We start from the raw sequence: 18379 nt of genomic DNA, 5'->3' as shown, positions 1-18379 counted from the left end.
TGAAAATGTGACTAAGGGGCAGAAAACTCAGATCCAGACATGACAGACTGAAACAGAATAAGGCAGTGAGAGCTTTCAGAGCTGCAAAAAAAGAAAAAATTCAAAAACTGGATCACATTGTAAGCATTTGGTAAAATCCAACGATGGATTTAGAGAATCCTGACTGTCCCTGAGCTGCATAGGAGTCTATGAGCAGAGAATCCTGACTGTCCCTGAGCTGCATAGGAGTCTACACTCCTAAGCTGCTGCTGCTGTAAGACCAGTTAAATTTACATCTGTAGCCGTTTGTTCATCTCTTAAATTATGCATTTATTCAAACCGGTGACCTCGGACCTTGTAAACAGATCTGTGAGGGACGCCCACTCACATATTCACTCTCCGGCTGGGATCGTCCTTCAGCAATTAGCTCCCGGAGAGAGAAAAGTGAAAGAGGGAGACCTTATCACTGTCACTGACACACAGACACACAACGCTGTGTTAGAGACGCAGCACAAAATGACAAAAAAAGACGTAAAATGACCAAAAAAAGACACAAACGACCAAAAAAAAGACACAAAATTACCAGTAAACATATAAAAGTACCCAAAAAAGTCACAAAATGACCAAAAAAGGCGTAAAAAGACAAAAAAAAAGATATATAAACAAAAAAAGATTGAAAATGAGCAAAAAGAAGACCCAAAATGATAAAAAAGCACACAATGACCAAAAAAAGGCACAAAATGACCAAAAATAAATATAAAATGACTAAAAAAGATGTAAAATGACAAAAAAGACACAAAATGACTAAAAAAAGACACAAAATGACCAAACAAGGTGTAAAAAGACACAAAATGACTAAAAAAACACACAAAATGACCAAACAAGGTGTAAAAGACAAAAAAATGACAAAAAAAGGACACAAAATAACCAAAAAGGGACACAAAATCACCAAAATAAATATAAAATGACCAAAAAAAGATGTAAATGGACCAAAAAAAGACACAACAAGACCAAAAAAGACACAACAAGACCAAAATAGCTGTAAAATGACCAAAATAAGATGTAAAATGACCCAAAAAAAAGACACAAAATGACCAAAATAAATATAAAATGACCAAAAAAAGATGTAAATGGACCCAAAAAAGACACAAATGGACCAAAAAAAGACACAAATTGACCAAAAAAGACACAACATGGCCAAAATAGCTTTAAAATTACCAAAATAAGACATATAATGACCCAAAAAAAGACACAATATGACAAAAAAGGCCGGCTGGAATTGTCCTGGAGCAATTAGTTCCCAGAGAGAAAAGTGAAAGAGGGAGACCTTATCACTGTCACCGACACACAAACAGACACACAACGCTGTTAGAGAGTGTTTGTCCCAGGAGGCAGCAGCCCATTAGGCCTGATCCAGCTCCACTATGAGGAGGTGACCTGTGCTCCTGCTGCAGCTGCTTCATGTGTCTCAGACGGAGAGGAGAAGATGGCGGGGAGCTCCGCGGGGAGCAGCTTTAACGCCAACGTTACATCGCCACGGCGACAGCTGAGGGAGCTGCAGCGCTCCTCGCCGTTCATCAGGCCGCGCTGCCAGCCAGCAGCTATAATTGGCCCAGACCTCTCAGATGATGGAGGGCTAACACGTCAGGGTCGGACTAAACGCTGGTGTCAACATGCCAGAGGAGGAGCAGAGGAGGAGGAGGAAGAGGAGGAGGAGGAGGAGGAGGAGGAGGAGGAGGAGGAGGAGGAGGAGCGGGGATTCCTAAAGACAGCGCTGGATCTGATGGAACCTCTGAACGCTGCTGCAGGAGACGGTTTAAACACACACAGCTACTGAGGCTGTTACAGAGACAAATGCCACAATCTTTAATGCCACAAATTTGCTTCGACTGCGATTTTTTAGGAGCTGGTGGACTGAAAAGAACAAAAAAGACACAAAATTACCAAAAAATAAAGACCCAAAATGGCCAAAAAAGACACAAAATTACCCAAAAACATATAATATGACCAAATAAAGACGTAAATGAACCAAAAAAAAGACCCAAAATGACCAAACAAGGTGTAAAAAGACCAAAAGACACAAAATGACCAAAGTCGATGTACAATGACCAAAAAAAAGACACAAAATGACCAAAATCGATGTACAATGACCAAAAAAAACACAAAATGACCAAAATCGATGTAAAATGACCAAAAAAAGACACAAAATGACCAAAAAAACATATAAAATGACCAAATAAAGATGTAAATGGACCAAAAAAGACACAAAATTACCAAAATCGATGTACAATGACCAAAAAAAAGACACAAAATTACCAAAATCGATGTACAATGACCAAAAAAAAGACACAAAATGACCAAAAAAAGACACAAAATGACCAAATAAGTCATATAAAAACCAAAAAAGGCACAAAATGACCAAAAAGGATATAAATTTACCAACAAAATTACCACAATTGATGTACAATGACCAAAAAAAGACACAAAATGACCAAAAAAAGAAATAAAATTACCAAAAAAGATGTAAATGGACCAAAAAAAAGACACAAAATGACCAAACAAGGCGTAAAATGATCTGCACGGTGCTGCAGCAGCTGCAGGTTGAAGGTTTAAACAAAGTGAACTCCTGCATTATTAGAGCGCTGCAGCAGCAGCAGGTTGAAGGTTTAAACAGAGTGAACTCCTGCATGATTAGAGCGCTGCAGCAGCAGCATGTTGAAGGTTTAAACACAGTGAACTCCTGCATGATTAGAGCGCTGCAGCAGCAGGTTGAAGGTTTAAACAGAGTGAACTCCTGCATGATTAGAGCGCTGCAGCAGCAGCAGCAGGTTGAAGGTTTAAACACAGTGAACTCCTGCATTATTAGAGCGCAGCAGCAGGTTGAAGGTTTAAACACAGTGAACTCCTGCATTATTAGAGCGCTGCAGCAGCAGCAGCAGGTTGAAGGTTTAAACACAGTGAACTCCTGCATTATTAGAGCGCAGCAGCAGCAGCAGCAGCAGGTTGAAGGTTTAAACACAGTGAGCTCCTGCATTATTAGAGCGCTGCAGCAGCAGCAGCAGCAGGTTGAAGGTTTAAACACAGTGAACTCCTGCATTATTAGAGCGCTGCAGCAGCAGCAGGTTGAAGGTTTAAACAGAGGGAACTCCTGCATTATTAGAGCGCTGCAGCAGCAGCAGGTTGAAGGTTTAAACACAGTGAACTCCTGCATTATTAGAGCGCTGCAGCAGCAGCAGGTTGAAGGTTTAAACAGAGCGAACTCCTGCATGATTAGAGCGCTGCAGCAGCAGCAGGTTGAAGGTTTAAACAGAGTGAACTCCTGCATTATTAGAGCGCTGCAGCAGCAGCAGCATCAGCATCAGGCTCCATGTGACGAGCATGAAAAGGTTACAGTAAAAGGTCAGGAGAGGCTGTTAAATTACTGTCATCTCTGCTGCTGCTGCTGCTGAGAGACTTCTAATAAACAACAACACACAGAGGAAAACACCACGACAAGATAAAGTCCTGCAGGAAAAACTTAGCTCAAAGTATCAGCAACAATATGAAGTTAAAGTAACTAAAGTTAAAGATTGTTTTATTTGTGCATAATATGTTAGATTATTTGCACTGATGCATTTATGCAAGCAGCATTTTAATTTTTTTAATTTTACAAGAATCACTTTAAATTTATCATGTTTTTATGTTAAATCTGCACCTGAAAAGTAAGTAACATAACTGACAATTATTATATTTGTTTTATGTGCCTGCACATTTTGCATATTTTTGGTATTTTTTTTTCTTCTTTTCATGTATTTTTTTTGTCTCTGTATAGTCATTTTGTTTAATTCTTTTCTGTCCTTTTTTTGGACATTTTGTGCATTTTTCCTTGAAATTAGTATCTATTTGTAGCTGTTTTGTGCCCCTTTGTCGTTGTTTTATGTATTTTATTGGCAGCTTTCAGGATCTGGTTCAAGAAAATAGTTTATTTTTGGCAAATTGTCAAAGGAGAGAATCAATTAACTTTTTTTTTGCATGAAATATCAGCAATTTAAGCTAAGATTTGGTTGTTTTTCCCCAGAGGAAGTCCATGAAAATCAGAAATTTGACCATCAAATAACAGAAAATGCATGATTTGACTGTTTCTGGCTCAGTGTTCATGTGTTTTAGTCTTCTTGGTCATTTCGTGTGTCTTTTTTGGTCATTTTGTGTCTTTTTTTGGTCATTTTTTATCTCTTTTGGGTCATTTTGTGTCTTTTTTTGGTCTTTTTTTTTATCTCTTTTGGGTCATTTTGTGTCTTTTTTTATTATTTTGTGGTCAATTTGTGCCTTTTTTGGTCATTTTGTGTCTTTTTTTGGTCATTTTGTGTCTTTTTTTGGTCATTTTGTGTCTTTTTTGGTCATTTTTTAGTCATTTTGTCTCTTTTTTTGGTCATTTTGTTTCTTTTTTGGGTCAAAAAGGTTGAGAACTACTGCCGTAGAGGACAAACTTCGGCTGATATTTGGTGAGAAATGCAGATATTAACGGCAGCATTGATGTTTTCCAGGACAGAACAGGTAAACCATTTAGTTTACAGCCTTATAAAGAGCAGATTCAGGACTAGAAGCTCTAGTTTAGACTCACGTTGGTCGGTTTTGGCGGGCGAGGTGTGGTTGAGCCTCTCCAGAGAGTCGCTGCTGCCTTCGTCCAGGACGTAGTCGAAGTTGAGGATGAACATCATGACCACGCCCTCCTCGTTCTTCACCGGGATGATGTGTGTGGCGCACAGGAAGTTAGAACCTGAAGAGAACACATTAAACTGTTAGAAACAGATCATAAAGTCCACTGGAACATCACTTACAGCAGCCCGTCGTTGAAAAAGAGAAAGTTGAATTAAAATTAAAATGCATGAGTGATTCTCTGCTGATCAAAGGCTCAGTAACAGACTGGAACAGTTTGACCCTGCAGCTCTCTGTTACCTCTCTCTGACATTCACACTTCTTATTCCACATAAATAAAATGTTTTATTTATCTGACAGCTTTAGTTACTTTCCAGGTCAAGATTTATCATAAAAAAACATGATAAATGATAAAATAACATGATAAATAAACAAAACAGCTACAAATATATACAAATTACACAAAAAGATGCACAAAATCTCCAAAAAAAGACATAAGAGGTGGAATTTAACTAAGTACATTTACTCAAGTTCTGCACTTTTTGAGGTACTTTAGTTGAGTATTTCCATTTTATGTAACTTTATAATTCTACTTAATTTATCTGACAGCTTTAGTTACTTTTTTCAGGTCGAGATTTATCATAAAAAACATGATACATTTAGACATAAAATGGCTGTACAGAGGCAAAAACCAACCAAAAATACACTGAAAGAAGAAAAAAAAGAGATATAGATTATAAAAAAGATGCACAAAATGTCCCAAAAAAGACATAAAATGATTCAAAAAAGTGAAAGTTGGCTGAATTAAAATGCATGAGTGATTCTCTGCTGATCAAAGGCTCTCAGTAACAGATTGGAACAGTTTGACCCTGCAGCTTTCTGTTACCTCTCTCTCACATTCAAACTTCTTATTACACATAAAACTCTGTGTTGAAAAAAAAAGGCATTTATCTGACAGCTTTAGATACTTTCCAGGTTGAGATTTATCATAAAAAACCTGATACATTTAGACATAAAATGACTCTACAGAGACCAAAAACAACCAAAAAATACATGAAAAGAAGAAAAAAAAACTCCAGAAAACTACCAAAAATATGCAAAATGGCTATTCAGGGGAAAAAAACACTAGAAAGAGATATAGATTATAAAAAAGATGCACAAAATGTCCCAAAAAAAGACATAAAAAGTGAAAGTTGGCTGAATTAAAATGCATGAGTACCCTGCAGCTTTCTGTTCACTCTCTCTGACATTCAGACTTCTTATTACACATAAAACTGTGCTGAAAATATATTTTTTATTTATCTGACAGCTTTAGTTACTTTCCAGGTCGAGATTTATCATAAAAAACCTGATAAATTTAGACATAAAATGACTCTACAGAGACCAAAAACAACCAAAAAATACACGAAAAGAAGGGAAAAAAAGGACATAATTTGACATACATTGAAAAAACTACCAAAAATGTAAATTCCCATAAATTTCCATAATTCCCATGCAAAGTTTCTGGTAAGTTTCCACCTTGCAGCCCTGATCCTGATGCTTTTATAAGAGAATTACTGTCCTGTTTTCTCTGCAGAACCTTTTTTTTTTTAGCTGTTTTTAGCTGCAGAAAATCACCTTTGATCACAGATTATGATGGAAATGATGGATGCCATGGAAGAATTTATTTATCAAAGTCAGGCCTCCGGCTCGGAAGATTTTAATTAAAGTGTGCCGACTTGAAATCAAATGATTCCTGTTCGCTACCGGCTCTTTTTCTACAATAAAGTCAAACAGAATAAAAACAACCGCTACCTTTTCTACAGCACTTCTTGCTCTGATTTGCAGCAGTCAATCTGCAGCTCAGAGGGGATTTTTAAGCAGACATAACTGCAGATTTAAATATTTTCACCATGCAAAACAATAACGTGCCCTCTAAGTGCCTGAAAAAGGAAAAAAACATAATACACCGCCCCTTAATGGGTGCCTCTTAATGGAGAAAACGTGATTAAAAAGCCCCTTCATGCCATTTTCAAGTGGAGAAAACATGATAAAGTCCCTTCTAGATGCATTTCAGTTGGATGAAACATAATAAATCACCCTATAATGTGCCTTTTGAATAGAGAAAACACGACAAGATGCTCTTATAATAGAAAAAAACATGACCAAGTGCCTTCTTAGGTTCCCGTAAATGGAGAGAACATAATCAACTGCCTGAATAAGAATAGAGAAAACCTGGTGTTATGCCTGTAAATTGAAAAAATATAAAAAACCTGCCCCCATGGGTGCCACCAAATGGAAAAAAAAACATGGAAAACATAATAAAGTGCCCCCCGAGTGTCCCTAAATGGAGAAAATGTAATTAAGTGCCCTCTAATGTGCAATTCAAATAGAGAAAACATGATAAAATGCCCTCCAAGTGCCTGTAAATGGGAAAAACCATAATAAACTGCCCCCTAGGGTGCCTCTTAATGGAGAAAACGTGATAAAAAGCCCCTTTATGCCATTTTCAAGTGGAGAAAACATGATTAAGTTTTCTCTAAGGCGCTCTTTCAATAGAGAAAACAGGATGAAGTGCCTTCTAGGGTGCATTTCAATTGGATAAAACGTAATAAATTGCCTTCTAATGTACCTTTTGCTAGAGAAAACACAGTAAGGTTCTTCTAACAGAAAACCATGACCAAGTGCCTTCGTGCTGTGATTTGCAGCAGCTCAGAGTGAATATTCAGCAGATATAACTGCAGATTTAAATATTTCCACCTTGCAAAACAATAAAGTGCCCTTTAAGTGCCTGAAAATGGAAAAAATACAATTAACTCAATGGAGAAAACGTGATAAAAAGCCCCTTCATGCCATTTTCAAGTGGAGAAAACATAATAAATCACCTTCTAATGTGCCTTTTGAATAGAGAAAACACAATAAGGTGCTCTTATCATAGAAAAAAACATGAACAAGTGCCTTCGTGTTCTGATTTGCAGCAGCTCAGAGGGAATTTCCAGCAGATATAACTGCAGATTTAAATATTTCCACCATGCAAAACAATGCTGCACAGTGCAAACTAACTGTGTATCACATTGTTCTTCATGTTAAATACAATGTTTGCTTGCTTTTCTCCCCAAAAACCAGTAAGAAGCAGGAGATTGTTGGTCCCTATCGCTCTCTGAGTGTTCTCCGTCTGCTGGAGTTGTTAAAGCCCAATTAGAGCTCCGAGGTTTCCGCCATGGGAGGTAGATTTAACGCGACCCTGCTCGCTGCTAATGTGACGCCTCTAAATGTTCCCAATTCATCAAAAACAGCAGAAAGAGGTGAAGAGAGGAAGAGGAGACGAGCTCTCCTTAGACTAACTCTCCGTTTCTGAGCTTTGGGATTAAATCTCATCAGCCAAGAAGATATAAAAACATGGTTAAGATACTGTGAGACTTTAATAATGGATATCTGAGGAGAGACTTTGGGACGTACAGGATTACTGGTGTAGCAGATGAAATGTATATGAAGTTATTAATAATGAACAGGAACATCTCTGCCTCACATTAGGCTCTTAGTCCTGCTGTCACCACCAGCCTATTTATAGTCTGGAGGCCCAGCAGGCAGCCAGCCTCCAGCTTTTATTTCTAAAGGAACACACACACACACACACACACACACACACACACGCTGCTGCACAAGAAACACCATATGTATATATATACATACACACACACACATTGGAGGCAGTATCAAAATGACCAAAAAAAAGAGACAAAATTACAAAAAAAGAAACAAAATGACCAAAAAAAGACACAAAATGACCAAAAAAGCCATAACATTATTAAAAAAAGGCATGAAATTATTTTTAAAAAGCCACAAAATGACCAAAAAAATACACAAAATTACTAAAAAAAAAACTAAATTACTTAAAAAGACTCAAAATTACCAAAGAAAGACACAAAATTACTAAAAAAAAGACACAGAATGAAAAAAAGGCATGAAATTATTTTTAAAAAGCCACAAAATGACCAAAAAAAGTAATTAAAGGGAGTGCCATTCATATAAAACTCACATTAAACTTTCATATCAAGGTGGGGGCCACAAAATATCGTCACGAGGGCCACAATTGGCCCGCGGGCCACCAGTTTGAGACCCATGATTTACAATTTACGTCTTTTTTTGGGGGGTCATTTTGTGTCTTTTTTGGTCATTTTACGTCTTTTTTTAGTAATTTTGTGTCTTTTTTGGTCATTTTACGTCTTTTTTTGGTCATTTTTGGTCATTTTACGTCTTTTACTGTCATGGTTTAGCAGTTTTTCACCCTAAATCTACAGACAGTTTTTAGTGTAGTCTTATTTTGTATCTTTTTTTGGTCATTTCACGTCTTTTTTTGATCATTTTGTGTCTTTTACTGTCATAGTTTGGTAGCTTTTCACCATAAAATCGTCATTTTCTACAGTGTACAGCATGCACACACACCCACTGCCTCTCAGAAATAATTGCAGAATCCCCGTCTCTGCTCCTGTCCTCGTACTGTATCGTCTATTGTGCAGCAGCGTTACGCAGCGATGGGCTGTGATTTATGTGGCGGGGAGCCCTGATTCTGCTGGGCTAAGCAGGAAGCTGCCCCTAATAGTCCATCAGTGTCTCCTGGAGGGGAGGAAGACATTAATCCCAGTCAGAGGGAGTGGGGGGGGGGGCTTTATCAGTGACAATATGTAGAAGAATCTCTGCAGGACTGGAGGTGTCTCTGCACTGTAAAAAATGTCTCCACACTGAAAAAAAATTGGAGTTTACATGGACATTTACTTTTTTTCCCCACACAGAAAGTGTTTGTAATCTTTACTCAGGTTTGTTTTTATAAAGTCATTTATTGAACCCTTTGATGCACAACATGGGTCTAAAGCAGGGCTGGGCAAAACTAAATTCAACTGAATAAGTCTTTTTTTTTGGGTGATTTTGTGTCTTTTTTGGTTATTTTACGTCTTTTTTTGTTCATTTTGTGTCTTTTTTGGTCATTTTACGTCTTTTTTTGTTCATTTTGTGTCTTTTTTGGTTATTTTACGTATTTTTTTGGTCAGTTTACGTATATTTTTGTTCATTTTGTGTCGTTTTTGGTCATTTCACGTCTTTTTTGTGCATTTTGTGTCTTTTTTGGTCATTTTACGTCTTTTTTTGTTCATTTTGTGTCTTTTTTGTTCATTTTGTGTCTTTTGTTCATTTTACATCTTTTTTTGTTCATTTTGTGTGTTTTTGGTCATTTTACCTCTTTTTTTTGTTCATTTTGTCTTTTTTGTTCATTTCACGTCCTTTTTTGTTCATTTTGTGTCTTTTTTGGTCATTTTACGTATTTTTTTGTTCATTTTGTGTCTTTTTTGTCATTTTACATCTTTTTTTGTTCATTTTGTGTCTTTTTTGGTAATTTTACGTCTTTTTTTGGTCATTTTGTGTCTTTTTTGGTCATTTTACGTCTTTTACCGTCATGGTTTAGCAGTTTTTTACCCTAAATCTACAGACATTTTTTACAGTGTAGTCTTTTTTTGTGTCTTTTTTTTGTCATTTTACGTATTAAAAAAAAAATACAAAATGACCAAAAATGCTGGTTTTTACCCTGAAAACAGCTGTTTTTTTTCTTTTTACAGTGTGTGCAGGATGACAGGAGCTTTTATATCAGCTCAGCTCCTGGATCCACTCACATCATCCTGCATGACAAACGACATGATTTAGCACTAATTAATAACTCTGAATCCTTTTATTTCACAACATCAGACACACGACTCGTTCTGCAGGCAATTTGTCGACATGAGAAGTAAAAAAACGCTCGTTTTCATCTCGACAGTGACGAGCGGTCCCGTTATCTGACATCCTGACGACTCACTGATTCACCAAAATTAAAAATGATCAAGTCTGTCTCCATGGAAACAAGTGAGCACCCTGCAGGGAAAGAAGAAAGAGAGAGAAAAAAGAAAAAACTCCGTGTGCCAAGTTGGAAATGAGTTCTGAATCTCGAGCACAAAGCCACTTCAAGATGTTTGTCAAATTAAATGAGATCTTTATTCTGCTGCAGACAGCTGGCACTTTATTACACAGAAACTTTCTCTCACTGCAGGAACATTTAGCAAACTTTACTCATCATTTAAGCCAGAAACAACTAACACGGACGCCATAGCAACAGTGATGCTCTCAGGAGCAGCAGAAAGGGGCAGATGAGCCCCTTGGTGCCCCCATGTTTGTAAAAATCACAGCAAAAGTGCCCTTAAGGATGCCCCAAAGGCAGATAAAACACAATAAAGTGCCTTCCTTGGTCCCCGTAAATGGAGAAAACATCATCTAGGATTAATGTCAATTGGAGAAAACGTAATAAAGAGTCCTCTAATGTGCCATTTAAGTAGAGAAAACATGATAAACTGCCCCTCTGGGTGTCTTTTAAAAGGAGAAAATGTGATAAATTATCATCTGGGGCGCATTTCCAGTGGAGAAAACATGATAAAGTGCCCTCTAATGTGCAGGTAAATGGATAAAAACATAATAAACTGACCCCTGGGTGCCCTTCCAGTAGAGAAAACATGATCAAGTGTCTTCTTAGGTTCCCGGAAATGGAGAAATCATCATCTAGGGTTAATTTCAATTGGAGAAAATGTAATAAAGTGGCCTCTAATGTGCCATTCGAATAGAGAAAACATGATAAACTGCCTAAACAGGCAGAAATGACTAAACAGGTCGGAGTGCCCCCCTGGTTGTCCTTGAATGGAGAAAATGTGATGAAGTGCCTTCTTGGCTCCACTTAAATGGAGAAAAACATAATAAACTGGCCCCCTGGGTGTCTTTAAAAGGAGGAAATGTGATAAATTGTCATCTGGGGTGCATTTCAATTGGAGAAAATGTAATAAAGTGTCTTTTTTGGTCATTTTACGTCTTTTTTTGGTCATTTTACGTCTTTTTTGGTCATTTTACGTCTTTTTTGGTCATTTTACATCTTTTTTGGTCATTTTACGTCTTTTTTTTTTAATTTTACGTCTTTTTTTTGGTCATTTTACGTCTTTTTTTGGTCATTTTGTGTCCTTTTCTGTTCATTTTGTGTCTTTTTTGGTCTTTTTTACGTCTTTCAAAATGATAAAATGTAATAAAGTGGCTCCTATGCTACTGTTCTAGTAGAGAAAACACAATAGAGGCAATATTTCTTAAAATAAATGATGCAGTAATATATTAGGCAAGAAAACGTCCTGCACACTGGTCTCCTTTTAATTTATTTACCCTGTTCCTCAGAGCAGGACCAGCATCGATGAGCAAAGTGGGGGCCACAAAATATCGCCACGAGGGCCACAATTGGCCCGCGGGCGGCCACTTTGAGACCCATGATTTACAATTTACGTCTTTTTTTTTGGGTCACTTTGTGTCTTTTTTGGGTAATTTTACATATTTTTTTTTGTCCTTTTCGTGTCTTTTTTGGTTATTTTACGTCTTTTTTTGGTCATTTTACGTCTTTTTTTGGTCATTTTACGTCTTTTTTTGTTCATTTTGTGTCCTTTTTTGTTCATTTTGTGTTCCTGGACAGCTCCCCAGCAGCAGAACATCATTCACAAAAACACACAGAAATTCATACACACTCTGCAGAGAGCTCAGAGTAACCTCAGCATGCCTCAGGAGGGACGTAACCCCAGCTCTGTACAGCAATCTGTGTGTGTGTGTGTGTGTGTGTGTGTGTGTGTGTGTGTGTGTAAGGGGGCATGCTCTAAAAATAAGCCAGCTGGAAACCATAGGCATCTATAATTCATAGGAGCTAAGTATTATGTTCTAGAAAGCATAATGGTCCGACTTGTTTAGGCAATATAAGAACCAGGGGAGGCTCCATAGATACGTATGGGGGTGTGTGTGTGTGTGTGTGTGTGTGTGTGTGTGTGTGAGAAGGAGACGTAGATGCATCAGGGAAATGTTGTTCGTCGTGAGGTGAATCAATGTTTCCTGTCGTCTTTAAGTCGTTTTGGAACAATTTGAATTTGGAAGAGTGTGTGTGTGTGTGTGTGTGTGTGTGTGTGTGTGTGTGTGTGTGTGTGTGTGTGTGTGTGTGTTCAGTTCTGCTCAGACACTATGTGCAACGTTGGTGCTTGTTACTGAAAAATGTAGGTTATTAAAAGTCATATTATGACTCATTACATCATAATTCATCACACTACTTGCTGTATTTCTTTTCCATAAAACTTCACACGACCTTGGCAACTGTGTGGTTTCTCCTCAAAACTAATCCGGCCACAAACTTCTTCAGTCTCGGGGTGTAAATCTCAGGTTTCATCACCATTTCAGTGTGATTCATTGGACATTGAGTTTACTGCAAGTAAGCAACAATATGATTTGTGAGCAGAAAGATGCCACAGGGACCAAAAAGGAAGAAAAGTTCCGTTTTACATCTTTTTTCTTGTACATTTTGCTCTACATTCAATGTTTAATTGGACATAAAACGTGTCAGAAAATGTGTCTTCTTGCTTGTAAATTTGAGAACAACACGTAGAGTAATTTAGACTAAACTAATTCACTAATTGGTTCATTTATATGACTTTTATTCTCACTAAAATGCCTCTGAATGAGCCTACAACCAATCAGAGCAATGAAACGTGACAAAATCTGGATTTATTTTTGCTCAGCACTGCGTAGTTTGACTGTTTGGTAGTTTGGTCCGATATGAGAAACAGTCATGGAAAAAATGATCAGACCTTTGTTTTCTCCTTCCTTTCTTGTTCATTTTAATGCCTGGTTCAACTAAAGGTACAATTGTTTGGACAAATATAATGATAACAACAAAAATAGCTGATAAGAGTTTAATTTAAGAGCTGATATCTAGACATTTAACATGGTTTTATTGATAATAAGCAAAATTTCTTATTTTAAGTGTTCAACATGCTTATTTCTAGATTTAATAATCTTAATTTAAGAAATCTTGTCAAGGTAAATTATCTGTCCATGCAGCAAGATCATTTCCCTCAGATTTACTGTTTGATCTTGATTTAAGACAACTTTTTTGCAGTGCATGACTCAGCATTCACTAAATCTGCAAAAAAAAGGATGGATGAGACTTTAAATCTGTCCCTAAATCTCAGAGGAGGACGTCTGGAGGGGGAAAAAAGTGCTGACTTGCACTTTTCATGATGTAAATGTTTAAGGACGTGATGTTTATCTCCTGCAACCGGTTATTTTATTTCTTTTTATCATGACTTTTAGTTTTATTTGACTAGAAGCTTTTTTCTGTTTTAATAATGCATTGTTTTTTGTGTGCTTTTATGACAAAAAATACACAAATTGACCAAAAAAAGACACAAAATGATCAAAATAGACACAAAATTGCCAAAAAATCTATGTGAAAATGACCACTAAAGACACAAATTGACAAAAAAAAGACACAAGTTGACCAAAAAAGACACAAAATGAACAAAAGAGACATATAATGACCATTAAAAAGACACAAAATGAACAAAAAAGATGTGAAATGACCATTAAAAAGACACAATGATGAAATTAACTCTCAAAGCGAGATAAATTAAAGCTGCAAGCAGTGGGCAGAGTGCACTGCAAAATGATTTGTTTCTTATCAAGATAAAAAAAAACCTTTAGATTTAAAAGTGTTGGATAATGATCATGTTTTAAGAGTTAATGTCTTATTTTAAGTGTCCAACATGCTTATTTCTAGATGTAATAATCTTAATTTAATAAATCTTGTCAAGGTAAATTATCTGTCCATGCAGCAAGATCATTTCCCTCAGATTTACTGTTTATATCTTGATTTAAGACACAACTTTTTTGCAGTGCATGACTCAGCATTCACTAAATCTGCAAAAAAAAAAGGATGGATGAGACTTTAAATCTGTCCCTAAATCTCAGAGGAGGACGTCTGGAGGGGGGAAAAAAGTGCTGACTTGCACTTTGAGAGGCAGGAAAATAATCTGAAAGTCTGTCAAGGTGATAAACACGGAGCTGCCAATCATCAATCCAGACTTAATCCCCCATCTAACGGCCTGATAAGCCTGCAGCACTGCAGCGAGCGCGTTGTTGCAGCAGCAGCGAGCGCCGTGTGCCAAAGTCAAGCCGCCGCCGGCCTTAAGCCTGAGTGGAAATGTGGGTCTTATTGATTTAAACATTTTCCACTCGGCTTCATTTCCTACCTGGATTAATAGGAATACCTGCTAATCTGCTGCTACACAGATGGCTGGGCAGGTCGGCCGCACCGCGTGCTACACATACCACGCCAGAATCACAGCACCAGCAGATCTCTGAGCTTATTAACCCTTTATAAACCACAGACTGAATGTTTACTATAAACATGTTTGGTATCCTTTTTTTCAGCACAACTTCACCATGATCTGACTTTTTTTTTTTCACTTTAACCTACTTTATTAACATATTGATCCCAAAAATACACTAAAATCATGAAATCTGAAATGAAATAATACTATTAATTACAATAATAACCACAAATATGCTCAATGAACTGTTTTGTAAAAGTAGGTTGCAAATATTGACCCAAAAAGACAAAAAATGACCCAAAAAAAAGACACAAACTGACCCAAAAAAAGACACAAATTGACCCAAAAGACACAAATTGACCCAAAAAGACACAAATTGACCAAAAAAGACACAAATTGACCCAAAAAGACAAAAATTGACAAAAAAAAGACACAAACTGACCCAAAAAAAACACAAATTGACCAAAAAAGACACAAATTGACCAAAAAAAGACTCAAATTGACCAAAGACACAAATTGACCCGAAAAAAAGACAAATTGACAAAAAAAAGACACAAATTGACCCAAAAAAAGACACAAATTGACCCAAAAAAGACAAAAATTGACAAAAAAAGACACAAATTGACCCGAAAAAAAGACAAATTGACAAAAAAAAAGACACAAATTGACCCAAAAAAAGACACAAATTGACCCAAAAAAAGAAACAAATTGACCCCAAAAAGACCCAAATGGACCCAAAAAAAGACACAAATTGACCCAAAAAAAGACACAAATTGACCCAAAAAAAGACACAAATTGACAAAAAAAAGACACAAATACCTTTTGTGTACAATGAGATATTGTTTAAACAAAAGATAGGTAAGAATTGTTCTGACATTAATTATTTGTTTTATAAATTGATAATTTTCTTATTAATTAGACACAGAGGCCCCTGTGTAGAACCACCACTGAGTTCACCTCCAATAAAGCAAAAGCTGAGAAACCAAAGCGTTGTAATAAACAGTGTGACGTGAGCAGACAGATGGAGAAACGTGGAAATCCTCCAGTAAACAGGAGCATGAAGGTGACTTGTCGTGCATGCAGCTTGTGTTTGCTGTGTGACCTCGAGGTTTGGACTGAAAGCAGAAACTCCATGTTGGACTTCAGGTTGACACGAGGACGCTGCTGACCAACTGTTCCCACTGAGATCTGCCTTCATTAAACTGTTCTTCTCCTCAGCTGCTATTAATGACTCCGTACGCAGGTTTTCTCTCTGCTGCTCTGAGGTGAAGCTGATGCAGACGTTGTAAAAATTGACTAAAAAAAAAAGACACTAATTGACCCGAAAAAAGACACAAACTGACCCAAAAAAAGACACAAATTGACCCGAAAAAAGACACTAATTGACACCAAAAAGACACAAATTGACCCTAAAAAGACACAAATTGACTCAAAATAAAGACACAAATTGACCCAAAAAAAAGACACAAATTGCCCGAAAAAAGACACAAATTTACAAAAAAAAAACCCACAAATTGACCCCAAAAAGACACAAATTGACCCAAAAAAAAGACACAAACTGACCCGAAAAAAGACACAAATTGACCCCAAAAAAGACAAAAATTGACCCCAAAAAAGACACAAATTGACCCCAAAAAGACACAAATTGACACCAAAAAGACACAAACTGACCCGAAAAAAGACACAAATTGACCCGAAAAAAGACACAAATTGAGCCGAAAAAAGACAAATTGACCCGAAAAAAGACACAAACTGACCCGAAAAAAGACACAAACTGACCCGAAAAAAGACACAAATTGACCCACTTTATATTTTATTGTATTTTTATTGTATTTTTATATTTTATTGCTTGAAGTATGCCTAGGTTGTTCTTTTTATTTAATTGTCATTGTCTATGTGTGTAATGCTGCTGCTACACTGTAATTTCCCAGCTTGGGATAAATAAAGTCTATCTATCTATCTATCTATCTATCTATCTATCTATCTAAAAAAAGACAAATTGACCCGAAAAAAGACACAAATTGACCCCATAAAGACAAAAATTGACCCTAAAAAGACACAAATTTACAAAAAAAACCACAAATTGACCCCAAAAAGACACAAATTGACCCTAAAAAGACACAAATTGACCCAAGTCAGGTTGACACGAGGACACTGCTGACCAACTGTTCCCACTGAGATCTGCCTTCATTAAACTGTTCTTCTCCTCAGGGTTTCTCTCTGCACACGTTGTCTTCTCACTTTCATTTCATTCATTTAATAGCTGAGCAGTGACGTGTTCATTTCAGTTTTGCAGGATGAGGTGTCGTGTAAGATGAGGAGCTTCTGGTTTTGGCTCAGAGAAGCTGCAGGTCGGATTCTCATGAAAGTCAATGGAAAAGTGGAGCACGGGCCAAGAAAGAAAACTGATAAAAAGGTGTTTAAAAACCAGATCAAACAGTAAATCTGAGGGAAATGATCTTGCTGCATGGACAGATAATTTACCTTGAGAAGATTTATTACATTAAGATTATTACATCTAGAAATAAGCATGTTGAACTCTTAAAATAAGAAACAAACTCTTCAAACAAGATAATTATCCAACACTTTTAAATCTAAAGTTTTTTTTATCTTAAGAAACAAATCATTTTGCAGTGCACTCTGCACACTGCTTGCAGCTTTAAATTTATCTCGCTTTAAGAGTTGATTTCATCATTGTGTCTTTTTAGTGGTCACTTCACATCTTTTTTGTTCATTTTGTGCCTTTTCAATGGCCATTATATGTCTCTTTTGTTCATTTTGTGTCTTTTTTGGTCAACTTGTGTCTTTAGTGGTCATTTTCACGTATATTTTTTGGCAATTTTGTGTCTATTTTGATCATTTTGTGTCTTTTTTGTCATAAAAGCACAAAAAAAACCAATGCATTATTAAAACAGAAAAAGCTTATAGTCAAATAAAACTAAAAGTCATGCTAAAAAGAAATAAAATACATAAACATCACGTCCTTAAACATTTACATCATGAAAAGTCCAAGTCAGCACTTTTTTCCCCCTCCAGACGTCCTCCACTGAGATTTAAGGAGAGATTTAAGTCTCATCCATCCTTTTTTTTGCAGATTTAGTGAATGCTGAGTCATGCAGAAGGTCATTGTTCCCTCCTAAATGTGTCTCTGCAGAAGACAACAGCTGATGTTTTATATTCAGGAGGTAGAAGCTCCGACTGAAGCCGCTTCGGTTCCTTTCAGAGGTGCTTTCTCTCATTACGCTGCAGCGTGTAAAGCAGCTCCATCGCCTGCTTATTAGATTTAGTTAGACACAGAACATTCTGCTAATTAATTCATTTGTGTCTTTTTTTGGGTCAATTTGTGTCTTTTTGGACAATTTGTGTCTTTTTTGGGGTCAATTTGTGTCTTTTTTTGTGTCTTTTTTTTGGGTCCATTTTTGGGTCCATTTGTGTCTTTTTTTGGGTCAATTTGTGTCTTTTTTTGGGGGGGGGGGGTCAATTTGTTTATTTTTTTGGGTCAATTTGTGTCTTTTTTTGGGGTCAATTTGTGTCTTTTTTTGGGTCAATTTGTGTCTTTTTGGGGGGGTCAATTTGGGTCTTTTTTT

The 18379-nt window shown here is 36.7% G+C and overlaps 1 protein-coding gene across 1 annotated transcript in view; it reads right to left on the bottom strand.

The window, feature by feature from the left end:
- LOC131962737 (potassium voltage-gated channel subfamily H member 7-like) overlaps positions 1–18379 on the bottom strand; it is a 111099-nt gene that overhangs the window by 61063 nt on the left and 31657 nt on the right. Inside the window, exon 3 of the mRNA XM_059327787.1 lies at positions 4580–4735. Coding sequence (XP_059183770.1) covers positions 4580–4735 — 156 coding nt within the window. The remainder of the gene's footprint in view (positions 1–4579; positions 4736–18379) is intronic.

The sequence above is a fragment of the Centropristis striata genome, chromosome 24 (genome assembly GCF_030273125.1).
Source record: "Centropristis striata isolate RG_2023a ecotype Rhode Island chromosome 24, C.striata_1.0, whole genome shotgun sequence".
Taxonomy (NCBI): domain Eukaryota; kingdom Metazoa; phylum Chordata; class Actinopteri; order Perciformes; family Serranidae; genus Centropristis; species Centropristis striata.
The sequence above is the reverse complement of the archived record's forward strand: the minus strand, read 5'-3'. Positions and strand labels throughout refer to the sequence as shown.